The following is a 16,124-nucleotide window of genomic DNA, read 5'->3' as shown; positions in this document are numbered from 1 at the left end:
ATACAACTTCAACACCATAATATCCGGTAATTTTGAGGCATGCAGTTTCAAGACAGCAACTTACCTAACAGACTCGGCAAAATGCTAGTTTATTGAATCAGAATGAATCACTTGACAATGTCGTCCCGGTATAAAAGGGCAAGTCCGTCAACAAATCTTGCCCTGTTAACATTACACTTGGGGCTGATAGCGTACCTACATAACAGCACAACGAACTAATATACATGTACACCCGCTACCTAGGCCTAAGTCATAACTTACAGGTTACAGCCCACCCTGCCACTGAGGTTACAACAAGAATCACAATCTGAGGTTACAGTCCATTCACCTGCTGGATTCCAGGTTGATCGGCTGCATTAGGTGAGCAGCTGACTTTCGCCTTCGCTTGCCATCAGGAGTCAGCCTGATAGCTGTATTGACTGGAATCTTGCCATTTTTATGCGATGGTTTCTTCAGGGACTCCTGTTGCGCCAGGGAGGACTCACCACTTTGGCCAGGATTTTGCAGTGGGGACTTCCCTCGCTTCCGTGCAAAGCGTGCTTCCATTTCTGGCCTCCGGTTGGGACCGATGACCTTTACATGGAATGGATTCTCGACTGTGTAACACACCAGCTCATTCGTGGCTTGTCCTTTGTCCAGATCAACACTTCTGCCATTCACCTGGAACAATAATGTGGCTTAGAAATGCTCACGATTCACCAGATTATATGATATTGGAAGAGAAGGGGGTTACCAGCTGGAGCAGGGCAGAGAATGTTCGTGCAACCTCATACTTTGGTCTGCCACTAACAATCTCACTAAAAGATGCAATCCCCGTATTGTCTCTACTTGAAAGCGTGTCAAGGATTTGTTCTCCGTATGAACCGATATCAAAAGGTGGATTTTTATCCTGAGAAGACATAGGATGCATGAGGGGTAAGTGCTATACAAATTTGTATATGGGGAATGGTGGGCAGTTCAAGCCAGGAGCAAACCTGCTCTTCCAAGGCATGCTCAATTCTTTCTTTCCACGTCGAAACTCGAGTATCCATCTCACTCTGCTGTTCAACCTCAGCTATGCTGGCAAGGAGAGCATTCTGTATAAAGAGTTATCTGCCAGTTTTCAAAACGAGGAGCAAAGATAAACTCAGGACACAGCTCACAAATAGAAAGTTCTCAATTGTAACTTGGTTTTTGGAAATCAGCAGTGAAAATGAACTTCCTAACCATAAAAGCCAAGAAGCATCACCTCCACATGTGCTCTCAATTGTAATTTGGTTTTTGGAAATAAGCAGTGGAAGTGAACTTTCTAACCATAAAAGCCATGACGCATCACCTCCACATGTACTTTTGCGCATGCCGGAGGCTGGGTGGGTGGGGTTGGACTGAAGAATATAGCTCAGTTGGTAGGGATTTGCTCTGATCTTTCATTGTGATTCTGTTTCAGCCGTAGCAGTGTTACAAGGATCATCTATATGGGGGCACAGTAACATATGGCCAAGATGGCATATTGATCATCTACATTAACCAGTGCATGTACACACAAAGGGGAAACACGTGGTGATGTGACAAAGGCCAGGTTGTTTTGTTTAAGTGCTGGGCTTTTAAAACATGGAGCCTACTTATAAATAAAGAAACAGAAAATCCCCAATGACCCTTCGATCTTCTTCTCCGCTCCTCCAACCATGGTGCTCTTTTTCACCCCTTTTCTTTTTTTTTCCTTCATGGACGATGCTGGCCATGCAATATCAATCAAGCTCCCATTCACCTGAACTCACTCCTGCAGCCTCAAATTATCCCCACAGCCCTCAAAATCTTATCAAACCGATCATTTTTTTTTCTCTTAGCAGATGCAGCTCAGTCCAGCCAGATTCTGAGGCTAAGGTCGAAAACAACCCCGTGTATTACTCAATAAGATCATTGCTTTTGAAAACCCCTTTATTTCAAATAAACCCCAGCAGACAAATTGGTTTTCCACAAATTAAACCTTAGCCTTATCTTTGATTTACCCTGTGCATTATAATTCTGTTATGCCCCCATTCTTAATTTTTAAAGAGAAAGATCCAGACTTCGTTCTCGAAGACGTTAAGTAGGGGTTCCGTCCTGCACTCAACCTTGCCTGTGGATAGGGTCAACCGCAGGAAGCTCCGTATGGCGCAAGACTCTGATGACCTCTTCGTAATTAATGTTGTTGTGTGGGTTTTAGTTGTCATCCTCGCGATAGTGGCGCTTCATTGCCCATTACCGCATAGAGTTGTATGGTGATGTACCATCTGATGTAATAAATGTGTTATCAGCCTCCTGGGACTGATATTGTATCACATTTAAGTCTTCTCTTATGAGGGGACGCTTCATCCGCCATACCGGACGTTGTGGTGACACTGTGGGAACCTACGACGCAGTGCAAGACGTGCTCGGCACTGCTCCAGCCACTGTACTGCCAACTCTCCATACCTCCTTCAAGCTTTCCGCTCCGCGGAGCCATCGAGCGGCATGGGCACGACCCTCGGAAGCGGCTCCGGTCTTGACCAGGACGAGACCCTGGCCCGCAGGACCCTCGAAACGTCGCCACGCCACGCCTAGAGGACAGTACCCCCTACAGCAACAACCACGCCGCCTGCTGGAGCTATAGGGACACCGGCGCGATCTCCGCAAGGCCAAGGACGACGCCCGGGACGATAGTCACGCCAGGCACCATACCCCACAGTGTACTTTCCACAGTGCTCGACCACTGCACCCCCGCGATTCGGGGAGAAGACAACGACTTCCACGATTTCCTGTGCATGTACACCGCCCCTCCTTGTGTCTATAAAAGGAGGAGGCGGGCTTTCCCTTAGGGGGGTCGGTCGATCCATCCGGTAGAACACAACACTCGGCACTACTCACAGAACACATACGCTCTTCAGAGTCCCGATATTGGCACTTGCCTCAATCAATCCCTCCTCTAGCAGAGACCTGGGAGCTTCCCTCCCTCTCTCGCCTCGTTTGTACCCCCTACTACAGACACCCCCGGTGCAAGACAGTACAGTGCTCTCGCACACCCCTTTGCTGGACGTATGCCCCCACCCCCACCCCCGGCCGGAACCAGGATAAATCCGTGCGTGACTGTGTTGCCTCTTGCATCAACCATCTGGGACGAGGAACACGCAGCATCATCACTAGTTGGATCCGGACGTCGGGTCAGGACACCGACATTACCTTTCCTTCCCTGGCATAAATTCATTTGATAGTAGACTTTAAAAGACATACTATTACATGAAGGATGCACTCCGCAGCATGTGCATAATAATAGTTTTGCGATGAAACTTTTCATCGGATGCTGCATTGCAACATCGAAATAAGACATCTGCAACATCGAAACTTTATAGATGCAATATTGAAAAAAATAATTATGTCATTTGACTCTTGGATAGAAAATTCCAGCCGCAACATCAATACTATGTTTCATGCAATATTTTCACCTTGGAACATGCGAAAATAATAGTTGCAACATTTTAAATTGACTATTAAAATATATGTTGCTTGTTTTTTCTTCTCGTCTAGATGTCCGTGCCTTAAGGGGTGTTTAGTTGGTGAAAAAGTTTGTGTGATACTGTTGTTGTCGGTCAAAACCCACCGGCGAGTAGCGACAGGCAACACGAAGAGCCGGGAGGTCGCCGGGGCGCTGGCAGGCACTACTTCCTCGGACAACGGCCCGCAATCCGGCACACGCCGAAGATTCCGGAGAATGTAAGGCGTGCCACCTGACCTATACCTGATCAGGAAGGTGCGAACGTGCTTTAAACGATTTGCCTGCATGCACAAACACGTGTAAACATTAGTCCGAGCCGTGGTCGGCTCCTCGGGACGACTCTTGCATCGGCTTTAAAGAGCCGATCGAGTTCCGGTGTCAGATTGGATCTACTTGTATCCGGATATCCGCAAGAAGACGATCAGGGCAGCATGGCGCTTACTTGGATGAAACCCTAGAATTAGGGGCGGCGTTGCGCCAAGGTGTTGTTGCAAAACGTGATGACGTTCTCTTTTTACGAATATCATAGGGTACATATTTATAGCCCGGAGACTTGGGAAACAATCTAAACTAATGTGTCCATATCAGACTCTATCTCTAACTCAATCTGAACTAAATCTAAGGATACATGGCCCACATGGCCCAAATGCTCACGCGGGAGCCGATTCATAAGCCTTCTTCAATTTCTTCATTAAGCTCAACTCACTCGCGGCCCATTAATTAACCTTGTTAATTTATGGCGATAACACATGTCCCCCTGGTTTTGGCAATGATAATTCCAAAACCACTCCGTCGCTTCATCTTCCCGTTAATGCTCATTAAAACACACTGCAACCACCAAGGAAGACGCAACGTCACTGCAACTGGCTCCTCGTAGAATGTGAAACTGCCGATCCATCTCTCATTTTTTACTATTTAATCTCATCACGAATCGGCTCTCTTCATCGCAAACTCATATTCCTCCCTAAGCCAAATAGCACAGAAAACCCCAACCTTTAGTAGCCGGTAGTCATGGCGATTTCTTCCTCTTCCGGCTCCAACTCCATCGGCCAATCTCCTTCCCCACCTTCTTCCCCTTCTTCTTCAGACCTATCTGCTTCCTCCCTCGACTCCATTCCAGAGAGTCGGGAACCGACGCCGGAGTACAACCCGGCGGCAGCGTACGAGGCGCTCGCTCCTCTGCATTGGGATGCAAAGGAGTTCGACTTCGGGATCGCCTCCGAAGACGACGAGCCCCAGACCGAAGGTGAAGACCTCCAACTCCTATTCCAGGAGGAGTTGGAGAATAGCAGCGAGGAAGACTCCTCCTCGGACGGAGCCGACTCCTCCTCGGAAGAGGAAATCGGCTCCTCCTCCAGCAGCGACGAACCGATGGGAGAAAAGCCCTTCCGATTCCTCGGGTCCTCCGAGGAAGATAGCGAAGAAGAGGGCGGCGGTGGCGGCGGCTGGAGCAGCGACGCCGAAACCGACGGCGGCAGCAGCGCCTTCGACGGCGCCAGCGACGACGACGACGACAGCGACGGCGGAGATGCGCCGGCCCGAAGCCCCAAGCGCCGTAGGTACTAGGTACCTATGAGCGGTAGATGTAGGTAGTAGTGAAGGAGTAGTATTGTAAAGCCGAAGGATTCATCCTTTGTCAAATAGGCTTCTTGCTTGTAAAAATCCAACCTTTAATGAAGTCTCTTTTTATCTTATTTGTTTGGATTATTCCCAAAAAAGCCGATGGCATCGCATCAGGCTTTACTAATGTCCAAGAACTGATGGAATTCAAAATTGGAAGCAACCCGCATAAGAACAGAACACCACTTCCATTCTGAATCTGACTCGTAATAGACACTCCAAGTCCGAGCGTAATTCGAGAACCCCGCTCCATAAATTCGAGCAAAAACTCGCAAAATCATCCAGAATTCGAATCAAAACCCGCAAAACATCCAAACCCTAAGTCAGCAGATCTGAACCATGGCGGATTCTGCAGCTCAGACGACGAATTCTGCAACCAATGACGCGGCAATCTGCGGCCTAAAGGTAATATTCAGCCTGCCCTTTTGACTTTCTTCAGCTTGTTGAGCCTCCAACAAATTAAACTCTGAAATATGACACCACATGTAAATTTCTGAATCTCTGAACTTCATGTGTCAGACATCCTTCTGTCGCATCCTTCCAATCCCAAATCCTTTTGTCTTGACCCACGAACTTATGAAAATCCCACAGATTTAATCTCTTGTGAAGCAAATAGGATCCCTTTCGTAAGTCAAAATATTGATTTGAACCTCTGGGCTGACTACTTAAGAGCCTGGCCTAACACTCCTGAGAGCCGGACTACATGGTATAGCAGAGTGGCAAAAACTTATATGCCCTTATGGCAGGAATTGAACATAGCCGATGCACTTAGCTTATCATTATCATCCCTTGACAAAGATGAGAACCTTATGAAAACCATCGGCTATTTTTGGTCTGATGCTCTGAATTGTTTCCTCTTTGGCCACAGTCCCATGACCCTTACTCTGCTAGATGTCACCATGATCACTGGCCAAGACATTGGATCCCCCAATCCTGCTGCCCACAAAATGGCAGAAGTCCCCTTTAAACTTTCATCCAAGGCAAATTGCACAAACTGGGGCACTTACATGAACCAGCACATAAAAACAAAAGGTCCAGTGACTGAAAAGGAATACACAGCCTTTCTAAATCTTTGGTTAGAACACTTCATCTTCTGTGGTCCTTCCTTAGCTCCAACTAAGAATTACCTTCCTTTGGCCTACCACCTGGCCCATGGCAACCGCACCGGCCTAGGCAAAATTTTCCTTGGAGAAACATACAGATGTCTCCACCTGATGAAAACCAACTTGCTCAACTAAAAGAAACTCAAAACTGGAGGCCATTGGTGGTTTATTCAGTTATGGGCACAACTTTACTTTCAGCATTAGATCCCAAACTTTCAAAGCCTAACCAAGAACTCCTTCCCCGATGAAAACGGCAGGCCAATTAGATGCACTAGCTATGGTCAAGCCCTATTCAGCCTCCCTGGCAGCAGACTGAATCCAACAGATGCAGCAAACTGGTTCAAAGTTTTCTACAAAGGACTAAACAATCTACTCTATTTTCCATTCACTGAATCTGAATCCTTTGAGAACCCAACTGCCATTAGGCTTGATAGTTTTGCCGATGACGACAGCACTCGGCATCTATACTCCCTGATGATTCGACCTGGCTTCCTCTCTGTTGGCATGAGTACTTCCAATAGAATCATCAAACCAGGCTATGAAACCTATCAACCAGTCATAGCAGCTCGGCAATTTGGCTTAGGACAAGTCCCTCCCCACTTTCATATTCACCACTTGCTGGAGAGTAGAGCCGATCTGCCTGATGGTTTCACCAGTTCAAAATGCTACAGCATGTTTGACAACCTCCACATTCCAATACCAGCCGATCTGTCCTTCACTCCCTCATCAATCGACTTCTGCACATGGTGGGGAATGTGAAAAACTCATGTTTTCAGAACAGCTTTAGGTCCTCGACTGCAGCAAATTGATCCTGAATATGTAATCCCCGAGGAAGAGGTACTGTATCTGTGCACTTATCCTTTCTGAGTCCTCTATCCCTTTACTTGACTAATTCTGCTCACCCTGCTTACAGCAACAAGATGATCCAGAACCCGTGACCAGTAACGAGGAATCATTCCACTTTCTTCCAACTGCTCCTGATGTCCTCTTTTGCAAGGGATCACCATCAATGAAGAAAGTAATAATGGCTGCTCAGCCAGACTTACTCCAGTCGGCTTCTAAACGAAGACAAACCTCTGCAAGTGTTGCCCCCCGAGTCCCAACTAAGAAAAGGAAGATGATCATGAGGCGAGTCATCAAGAAATCAGCACAAGCTTCCCCGAGTCCATCAGAGTCTAACACCAACCAGGTAATTCATTTTCCCAAAGCCTCTTCCTTGTTGCATACATATATATTCTGATTGGCTGTAATTCTATTTCCAGGACGCAACTGAAGACAACCTTAATACTAGTAGCCCAGTACAACACGAAGTCATCGTTCAGGAAGCTGACACTGGAGCAACTGAAACTTCCAATGCTCTGACGGATGTGCATGATGAACAAGCTGACATAATCGAAGCCCCTGTCGTCACCTCCAATCCAACTGGATCGGCCGCACTTGAACCGATCATCACTTCTTGTTCAGAACAGGTAACTTTATGAGCCGATTTGAATCAGCTGATCACTCCATTAATGCGTTTTGCTCCCAACTAATCATATCGGCAGGGCTTCAATATTTCAGACCTGCTCTCCTTTGACCCAGCATCAATGGGTCTGAATGCACCGAATGCAGAAGTGCAATCACCATAGCAGCCGATTACAATTACAAATCAGCTTCAGAATATCAAGTGTGTGCTCTCTGCTCCAATTACTGCTCTAGTTGGTGATTCCAGCGAAATAAAGAACATCTTCGAGCAAATAGAATCCCAACTCCCGAAGCTGCTGCAAATCAAGCTTTGGCCAGCCAGCAATCTTCCATTCTTCAGGGTAGAAGTGAATAGAGCACAACAAAGAATAGAAGCACGTCGTTCTCAAGTCTCTCTGAAAGCTGACATTGCTCAAAAGTGCAAGGCCCTCAACCAGAAGAAGGCAACTCTAGATATCAAAGCTGACGTGTCTGCCAACATGAACCGACTCGGTCTCCTGAAGAAAGAATTGGCAGAACTCGGAGAAAAGGTCCGCACCACCAAGAAACTCATCCAGGCCGAGGAAGCTTCTATTGCAAACTCCAAGCAAGAAACCCAAGAAATAGCCGAGCAGATACAAGCAGAGTTTGCAAAGATAAGCACCTTGAGTCGGCAGATAGTAACAGGCGATGACAAGGATGACGAAGCAATCATCGCACGAGAAGACGCCGTCCGTACAGAAGCCATCCATGCCATAGAAGAATTCCTGAACTAATAGATAGGCTCAAGAAACATTTAGTACTGCCTGTTAACCTGAAACTTGTAACTGTTTAAAATAGCTTAAGTCAATGGTCACACATCGGCTGTCTCGCTTCTCATATATTATCTCTTTTCTCTTTTTTTTAACCGGCCAACTCAACGTGTTGGCCTAATTTCCCCCTTTTTTACTAGCCAACTCAACGTGTTGGCCTCCCATGATTTTTTTTACTGGCCAACTCAACGTGTTGGCCTCTCATGATACAGCCAGATGGATTTCATCGGCTTTTGTCATTCGCCCTCCCACATGCTCCGGAAAAATTTCTTGAGGTGTTGGCCATTGACAGCCACAGGGAACTTGACACCATCCAACTCCTCAACCATGTAGGCATTTCCAGGCAAAACCTGATCAACCTTGTACGGCCCGTGCCAAGTTGGAGACCACTTGCCATATTTTCTATCTTTAGTTCCCAATGGTAACACTGCCTCCCAAACTAGGTCTCCAACCTGGAATTCTTTCAGCCTGACCATTTTGTTGTATGCACGAGCAACTTTAGCCTTGTTTTCCTTAATCTTCTCAATTGACCAAAATCTTAGCTCTGTAAGATCCTCCACATTATCATTCATCAAGGCTGCATACTCTTCAGCCGATAGATCATTCTGAAACTGAACACACCTTGATCCGGTCATGATCTCCCATGGTAACACAGCGTCTTGACCGTAGACCAGATGGTATGGTGACGTCTTGATGGATCCGTGACACGAAATTCGATATGCCCACAAAGCCTCTGACAACACCTCATGCCAACGCCTAGGATATTCATCGATCTTCCTCTTGATCAGCTTGATAAGGCTCTGGTTGGATGCTTCAGCCTGTCCATTAGCCTGGGCATAATATGGAGATGATCTGATCAGCTTGAACCCCGTGTCATCGGCAAACATTCTAAATTCCTCCGAAATAAAGACCGACCCTCCGTCGGTCGTGATGGTCTGAGGGATCCCAAACCTATGAATGATGTGCTCTTTGACGAAATTGATCACATCTTTTGATGCCACCGACCTCATGGGTACCGCCTCTACCCATTTCGTGAAATAATCTGTAACAGCTAACACCCATTGGTGACCTTTGCTAGACGGCGGGTTAATCTGGCTGATCATATCCATGGCCCAACCCCTGAACGGCCACGGCTTAATAATAGGATTCATTACTGATGCCGGCACTATCTGAATCTTGCCGAATCTTTGACATGCCTGACATCCCTTGTAATATTTGAAGCAATCTTCAAGCATGGTAGGCCAGTAATATCCCGATCGCCTAATCAGCCATTTCATCTTATGAGCCGATTGATGAGTGCCGCAAGCTCCTTCATGAATCTCATGCAAGAGCCGATTCGACTCTGCAGGTCCCAGACATTTAAGCAGCAGTCCTTCCAAAGTCCTGTAGAACATGTCGTCCCCAATCAGAACATACTTCATAGCCTTGAGTCCTATCCTTCTGGGTGCCCCCCGAGCCGAATCCTTCAAATAATTGAAGATATCGGCTCTCCAGTCTCCAGGTTCTAGAAACTGAACCTCCACATCGACCCCATCGGCTGTTTCCTTGTAACCGGAAGCCATTTGTGCCAAATCATTGGCTTTATTGTTCAGAGTTCTGCGTATCCAGTGGAAATTAATGTACCTAAATTGGGACATCAACTCACGGCATTGCATCCATATTGGGAAAAGAGCTCCGCTCTCACATTTATATTCTTCCGTGAGCTGAGAAATCACCAGATTCAAATCCCCAAATATTTCCACTGCCTCTGCACCAGCTTCCAGGAGTAATTTCATCCCTCTGCGCACGGCCTCATATTCTACTAAATTATTGGTGCATGGAGCAGTCATCCTGATGGAAAAAGAATAAGTCACCCCTCGTGGTGATACCAACAGAATTCCCACGCCGCATCCATCATCACATGCCGATCCGTCAAAAAATATGGCCCAGGAACGTATAAACAGTGCAGCTATATCGGTGCTGACCCTGTCTGCCACGAGATCTGCCAGTGCCTGTCCTTTGACTGCCTTCGCAGGCTGATATCGGATATCGAACTCTGATAATGCAAACATCTATTTTCTGAGCCGGCCTTTCAGAACTGGAGCCGACAGCATATACTTTATGACATCCGATTTGCAGATGACAATCGTTTCCGCCGAGAGCAAAATATGACGAAGCTTTGTGCATGTAAAGAATAAACAGAGGCAAAGCTTCTCGATCTCAAGGTACCTGGTCTCGGCGTCCAACATGCGCCTGCTGAGGTAGAAAACCACCCTCTCCTAGCCGTCGTGCTTCTGAACCAATACCGAAGCAATGGAAGTGTCACCCACGGACAGATACACGTAGAAAGGCCTATCTTGCTGGGGTGGAACCAACACTGGAGGCCTCGATAGATATTCCTTGATTTCATCGAAAGCCTTTTGTTGCTCTGCCCCCCAACGAAACTCAGCATCAGACTTGATTTTCACCCAACCCATGAACGGCTCGATGCACCCAGATAGATTGGAGATAAATCGTCTGACAAAGTTGATTTTGCCGATGAGCTTTTGTAACTCCTTCTTCATAGTAGGCGGTCTCATTGTCCTTACAGCTTCTTGACTTTTCAAGCCGATCTCGATTCCCCGCTCGTGCACCAGGAATCCTAAGAACTGACCGGCCGATACACCAAAGGCGCACTTCTTTGGGTTCATTCTGAGCCCAAACCTTCGAGTCCGCTCCAAGACCTGAAGCAAATCTTCCAGATGTTCCCCAGCCGATGTGGACTTGACCACGACATCATCAATGTAGATCTCTACCAACTTGCCGATGAGATCATGAAAAATGCAATTCATGGCACGTTGATACGTTGCATCGGCATTTTTCAATCCAAAGATCATAACCAAGTACTCGAACAACCCGACCGCACCTGGTACTCTGAACGCGGTCTTGTGTACATCCTCTGGGGCCATAAAAATCTGGTTGTAGCCGGCATTACCATCCATAAAACTCATCATCTTATGACCAGCCGCTGCGTTGATCAATGTTTCCGCAACAGGCATCGGATATTCATCTTTTGGCGTTGCTCTGTTGAGGTCTCTGAAATCCACGCAGACCCGCCATCGGCCATCTTTCTTTTGTACAGGGACCACTCTGGAAATCCACTCCGCATACCGACATGGCCTGATGAATCCTGCATCCAGCATCTTTTGCACCTCTTTCTTAACCTCTTCTAGGACTTCGGCCTTCATCTGACGTGCTGGTTGCTGAAACGGCCGAAACCCCTTCTTAAGCGGGAGCCTATGCTCGACAATGTTTCTATCCAGGCCGGACATCTCAGTATAATTCCATGCGAAACAGTCCCGGTACTCCTTCAACAGTGCTATCATTTGCTCACGCAAGATCGGGTCTAACTTTTTGCTGATAAATGTCGGTTGCGGCTTATCCCCGGGACCGATATCGAGTTCCTCCAAATCGTCAGCAGACGTAAATCAGTACCCTAACTTGCCGTCATCTGAAAGATCGACATCGACAGCAAACACAGGGAGATAACAACAAAAATTTCCGGCCAACCGCACGGGCTGGCCGTTCCCACATTTCTATTATTATTCAAAACTGAATCCTCAGCAAAGGCCATTGTTTGTACATAATGTAACAATTGTAACCTCAAGTATATATTACTCATTTTTTGGGGCCGGTCGCTGGGACTGGCCTCTCTAACCTTGCTGGATTTCGTAGCTTGTCAGGATGTGTCTACTCTATGAGGCCAGTGGATAAGACCAGCCTCAGCCCGTTTTTTGTCGCTTCAATCCGATCACAGTCTTCCAGCGCGATCCCTGAGATTGGTTCTTGCCCTTCCACATCCTAGGCGTTCATGTCTGCAAGCGAAACCTCACTGGAATCATCTGCACGGACCACCTCCACTTCATCGCCATCCCACTGGACCAAGCACTGGTGTATCGTGGAAGGAACACAACAATTTGTGTGAATCCAATCCCTCCCAAGCAGCACTGTGTATGTACTCTTACTGTTGACGATGAAGAACGATGTCGGAACGGTCTTGCGGCCAACTGTCAACTCCACATTGAGGACACCCTGTGCCTCCGACGGCTGACCGTTGAAATCATTGAACATCACATTGGTCTTGATAAGATCAGCAGTGGAATGACCCAACTGGCGCAGCACTGAGTACGGCATCAAGTTGACTGCGGCGCCAATATCGACCAACATCCTGTTCACAGATTTGCCATCGATGAGGCTCTTGAGATACAATCCCTTCAGGCGCTTGTAGCTTTTCTCCTTGGGTTTCTCGAAGATGATCGGCTGTGGGCCGAGATCCAGCTGCGCGATGGCCAATTCCTCCGGTTGGGGCGCCCGAAACTCCGACGGGAGCATGAACACCATGTTCACATCAGCTGATGGCTTGTCATCAGCTCTTGGCTACTTGGGGCGCCACTCCCTCCTTGGAGGGCGCCTTTCCACCCTTTGCAGGCGCCTGACTTGCTCTGCGAGATCCGGACGCGCTTTCCTCAGCACGTCAAGGTACCTTGCCTCCGCCTCTTCAAGATTACGTAGGCGCTGCACCCTGCGCTTCTGTGAGCGGCTGAGCCCATCAGGATACCATCGTGGACGATGATACTTATCTTTTTCTTCTAGTTCAAAATCGTCTCTGGATAGCCGCTCAACATGGTCGTTGTGACGTGTTTTGGGCCCCAAGCGCTGGAACACCGACGTCTCGCCTGGATGTCGTCCCCGAGGTCTGCACTCCAAGCAATCATCTATAGTAGGCAATCGGCTCATGCCGGAATTCCAACAGTACCTGAAGAACGGGCAATGCCAGTGGTCGTGTATAGCCTGGCGCCTCCCCAGCGTCCTCCCTGTGCGGTGGTCATACTCCTCCTCTTCCGATTCATATCGGCGGCGCAACTTGTACTGATACTGGTACTTTTCCAGAAGCCGATTGGAAGCTGGGAGCTGAATGCGGATGTGACGCACTTGTTCTTCAGTAACATGTTGCTGCTCCGGCTCGTGTTTATCCTGGGGCCGTTTGCCAGAAGCGGCCTCTTTCCTCTGCTCTTCATGGCGGCGCATGGGTCCCGCCATGTTGATATGGAATGCTAAGTTCTGGCCCTTGGGTCCGAAATCTGACAGCTCCACCACGTTAGCTTGTGGGAACGGTTGACTGTCCACTTTCATCCTGTGTTGAGCCAGAATTAATCGGCCCTGCTCGATAGCCGATTGGATCTGCCGACGTAGCTCCTTGCAGTCATTTGTGGCATGGGTGAACGGGTGGTGCCATTTGCAGTACAGCCTCCCCTGCAGCTCTTGTGCCGTTGGTAGCTTGTGATTCTCTGGGAGCTTCAACTGCTTTTCCTTGAGCAGTAGATCGAATATCTGCTCTGCCTTGGCCACATCAAAGTCAAAGCCCTTCACAAGCCCCTTCTGTTTGACCCACTTGCATGGGACGAGGTTTGCCCCCCGGGTTCACTCTGCCACAGCCACTTCTTGTTCCTCACCAGAATCATCAGAATCACCTGCTTGGGCCATATTGACATGGCGCTTGAAATTTTCCTGGTATAGTTCGGGGTGGTAGTGTTCATATGTCGTAAGCTTCTGCACCATGTGTGCCAGAGAGGTATATTCCAACTAAAAAGCCAGATCCTTGATCGGCTTAGCGAGTCCCAGAATTGCCAAATCAACCGCTTCCTTTTCTGTTATGCGCGACGTGTAGCATCGGTTCTTGACCTCTCAGAAGCGCTGCACGTACTCTGAGACACTTTCCCCTCGCTTCTGCCTTACTAGGGCGAGGTCGGCAATCCCGGCTTCAGCAGCCTCTGAGTGATACTGGGTGTGGAACTGATCTTCTAGCTGCCTCCAAGTCCGGATCGAATCTGGAGGCAGTGATGTATACCATCCAAAAGCTGAACCTGTGAGAGACTGGGAGAAGAAACGGACCCTCAGAGGATCCGATACTGAGATCATCCCAAGCTGCGTCAGGTATCAGGCTCACATGTTCAATGGAGCTGGCTCCTTCTGATCCGCTGAATTTGGTGAACTCCGGAAGCCGATACTTGGGTGGCAACGGGATCAAATCATAGTCACTTGGATACAGCTTGGAATAGCCGATCGCCTTTCTCTTGGGCAGGATGCCAAACTGGTCCCTTAGTATTGCACAGACCTGCTCCACACTAAGAACTTCTGGGGCCGAGGGCTCAGCACTCGGCCCGGTAGCGTACTTTACCAGCCATGCCTGTTTCTCTGCGTCTGCTCCTGAGGCCCCTGTATCCACCAGCTGCCCCGTGCGTGTTGGGCTGATGTTGTCAGGTATGTACACGCACGTGTAACCGTGCGGGATCTCTTTGGGCGGCTCGCTCAGGAACTGTCCCTCCCCGGGGTCACCGCCAGTCTTGTAGACGACGTAGATAGGCGAGCTCTGCTGTCCTGCTGCCGCGAGTGAGTACGATACTGGCGGCCTAGATTGCAATGCAGCTTCTCCCCTGTGGCTCCCCAGGATTGGTCCCGATGGGGAGTACTGGTTCTTGATCACCTCCTGGACAATGCGATGTGCCACGCGCTCAAGCTCGTTCACCAGGCTTTCTGAGTGCCGATGAAGCGTATTAGCCACCATATAGTTCATCTCCTGGCGTAGGGCCATGGTGCGCTCCTCTGACGGCACGGACAGATCAACGTTGTCGAGTGCGCCCTCTGGTGAGAACCCCTTCCACCTGATGCCGTGGTTGCGGGTCCTCTCAAAAGAGTTGATAAGATCAGCTTCAAACTGAGCTTTGACCTCATCATATTTTTGCTTGTGTTCTGGAGTCAGCTCTTCATACGTGACAGGTTTGGTGACCGGCGGAACAGGAGCTTGGTCTTGAGGTCCAGTCATCTCGGCAGCGGGCATTATTGTTGATGAAGGTCCCACTGGGCGTGCCAGAATGTGTTGTCGGTCAAAACCCACCGGCGAGTAGCGACAGGCAACACGAAGAACCGGGAGGTCGCCGGGGCGCTGGCAGGCACTGCTTCCTCGGACAACGGCCCGCAATCCGGCACACGCCGAAGATTCCGGAGAATGTAAGGCGTGCCACCTGACCTATACCTGATCAGGAAGGTGCGAATGTGCTTTAAACGATTTGCCTGCATGCACAAACACGTGTAAACATTAGTCCGAGCCGTGGTCGGCTCTCCGGGACGACTCTTGCATCGGCTTTAAAGAGCCGATCGAGTCCCGGTGTCAGATTAGATCTGCTTGTATCCGGATATTGATGAATAAAGCAAATAATTATGAGAAACTTGCTTCAACTAAATCTAGCTGATCCGATCCACAATAGTAAAAGCTTCACCGCTAGATCGGAACATCCTACACGTAACTGGGCCTAGCAAACATAACAGATAACTAAACATAACAAAAAACAGAGGCCTAAGAACTAGCAAGAGCCGATTCCTGGAACAATCCCTATCAAGGCTAAGATAAAGCATCTATTACATCACCAGAACATCCAATCCGTTAGCAGGGCCTAACCTAGTAGATATTGAGCTAAATCCTTATAAACCATAACAGATTGGATCTACTAGATAGAAAAGAAGTAAGGTGTTAACTCTACGCAACTAATCCTCTTACGACGAGAATTAGCTTAAGATCAAGCATGAACACATAGAGAAAACATGATATTCGTATATGGTAAACAATAAGAACATGATAGA

At 48.3% G+C, this 16,124-nt stretch overlaps 1 protein-coding gene across 1 annotated transcript; it reads right to left on the bottom strand.

Annotated features, from left to right (window-relative positions):
• Nucleotides 1–118: 118 nt before the first annotated feature.
• LOC120662845 (condensin-2 complex subunit H2-like) lies at nucleotides 119–1,305 on the bottom strand. The gene is made up of 4 exons (XM_039941911.1): nucleotides 1,294–1,305; nucleotides 975–1,076; nucleotides 734–889; nucleotides 119–660 (listed from the first exon to the last, which is right to left on the bottom strand). Exons 1-4 carry the CDS (start codon nucleotides 1,303–1,305, stop codon nucleotides 325–327), a joined length of 606 nt encoding a protein of 201 aa, XP_039797845.1. The 3' UTR covers nucleotides 119–324.
• Between the last annotated feature and the right edge of the window lie 14,819 nt (nucleotides 1,306–16,124).

The sequence above is a fragment of the Panicum virgatum genome, chromosome 2N (genome assembly GCF_016808335.1).
Source record: "Panicum virgatum strain AP13 chromosome 2N, P.virgatum_v5, whole genome shotgun sequence".
In the NCBI taxonomy this organism is placed as follows: domain Eukaryota; kingdom Viridiplantae; phylum Streptophyta; class Magnoliopsida; order Poales; family Poaceae; genus Panicum; species Panicum virgatum.
Note: the sequence above shows the minus strand (reverse complement) of the source record. Positions and strands in the feature narration are given on the sequence as shown.

Excerpts from the sequence above, each read along its gene's own strand:
- LOC120662845 (XM_039941911.1), bottom strand. Across the intron at positions 890-974 it reads AGCATGCCTTGGAAGAGCAG|GATAAAAATCCACCTTTTGA; the intron begins GTTTGCTCCTGG and ends ATGTCTTCTCAG. Across the intron at positions 661-733 it reads TCTCTGCCCTGCTCCAGCTG|GTGAATGGCAGAAGTGTTGA; the intron begins GTAACCCCCTTC and ends TTATTGTTCCAG.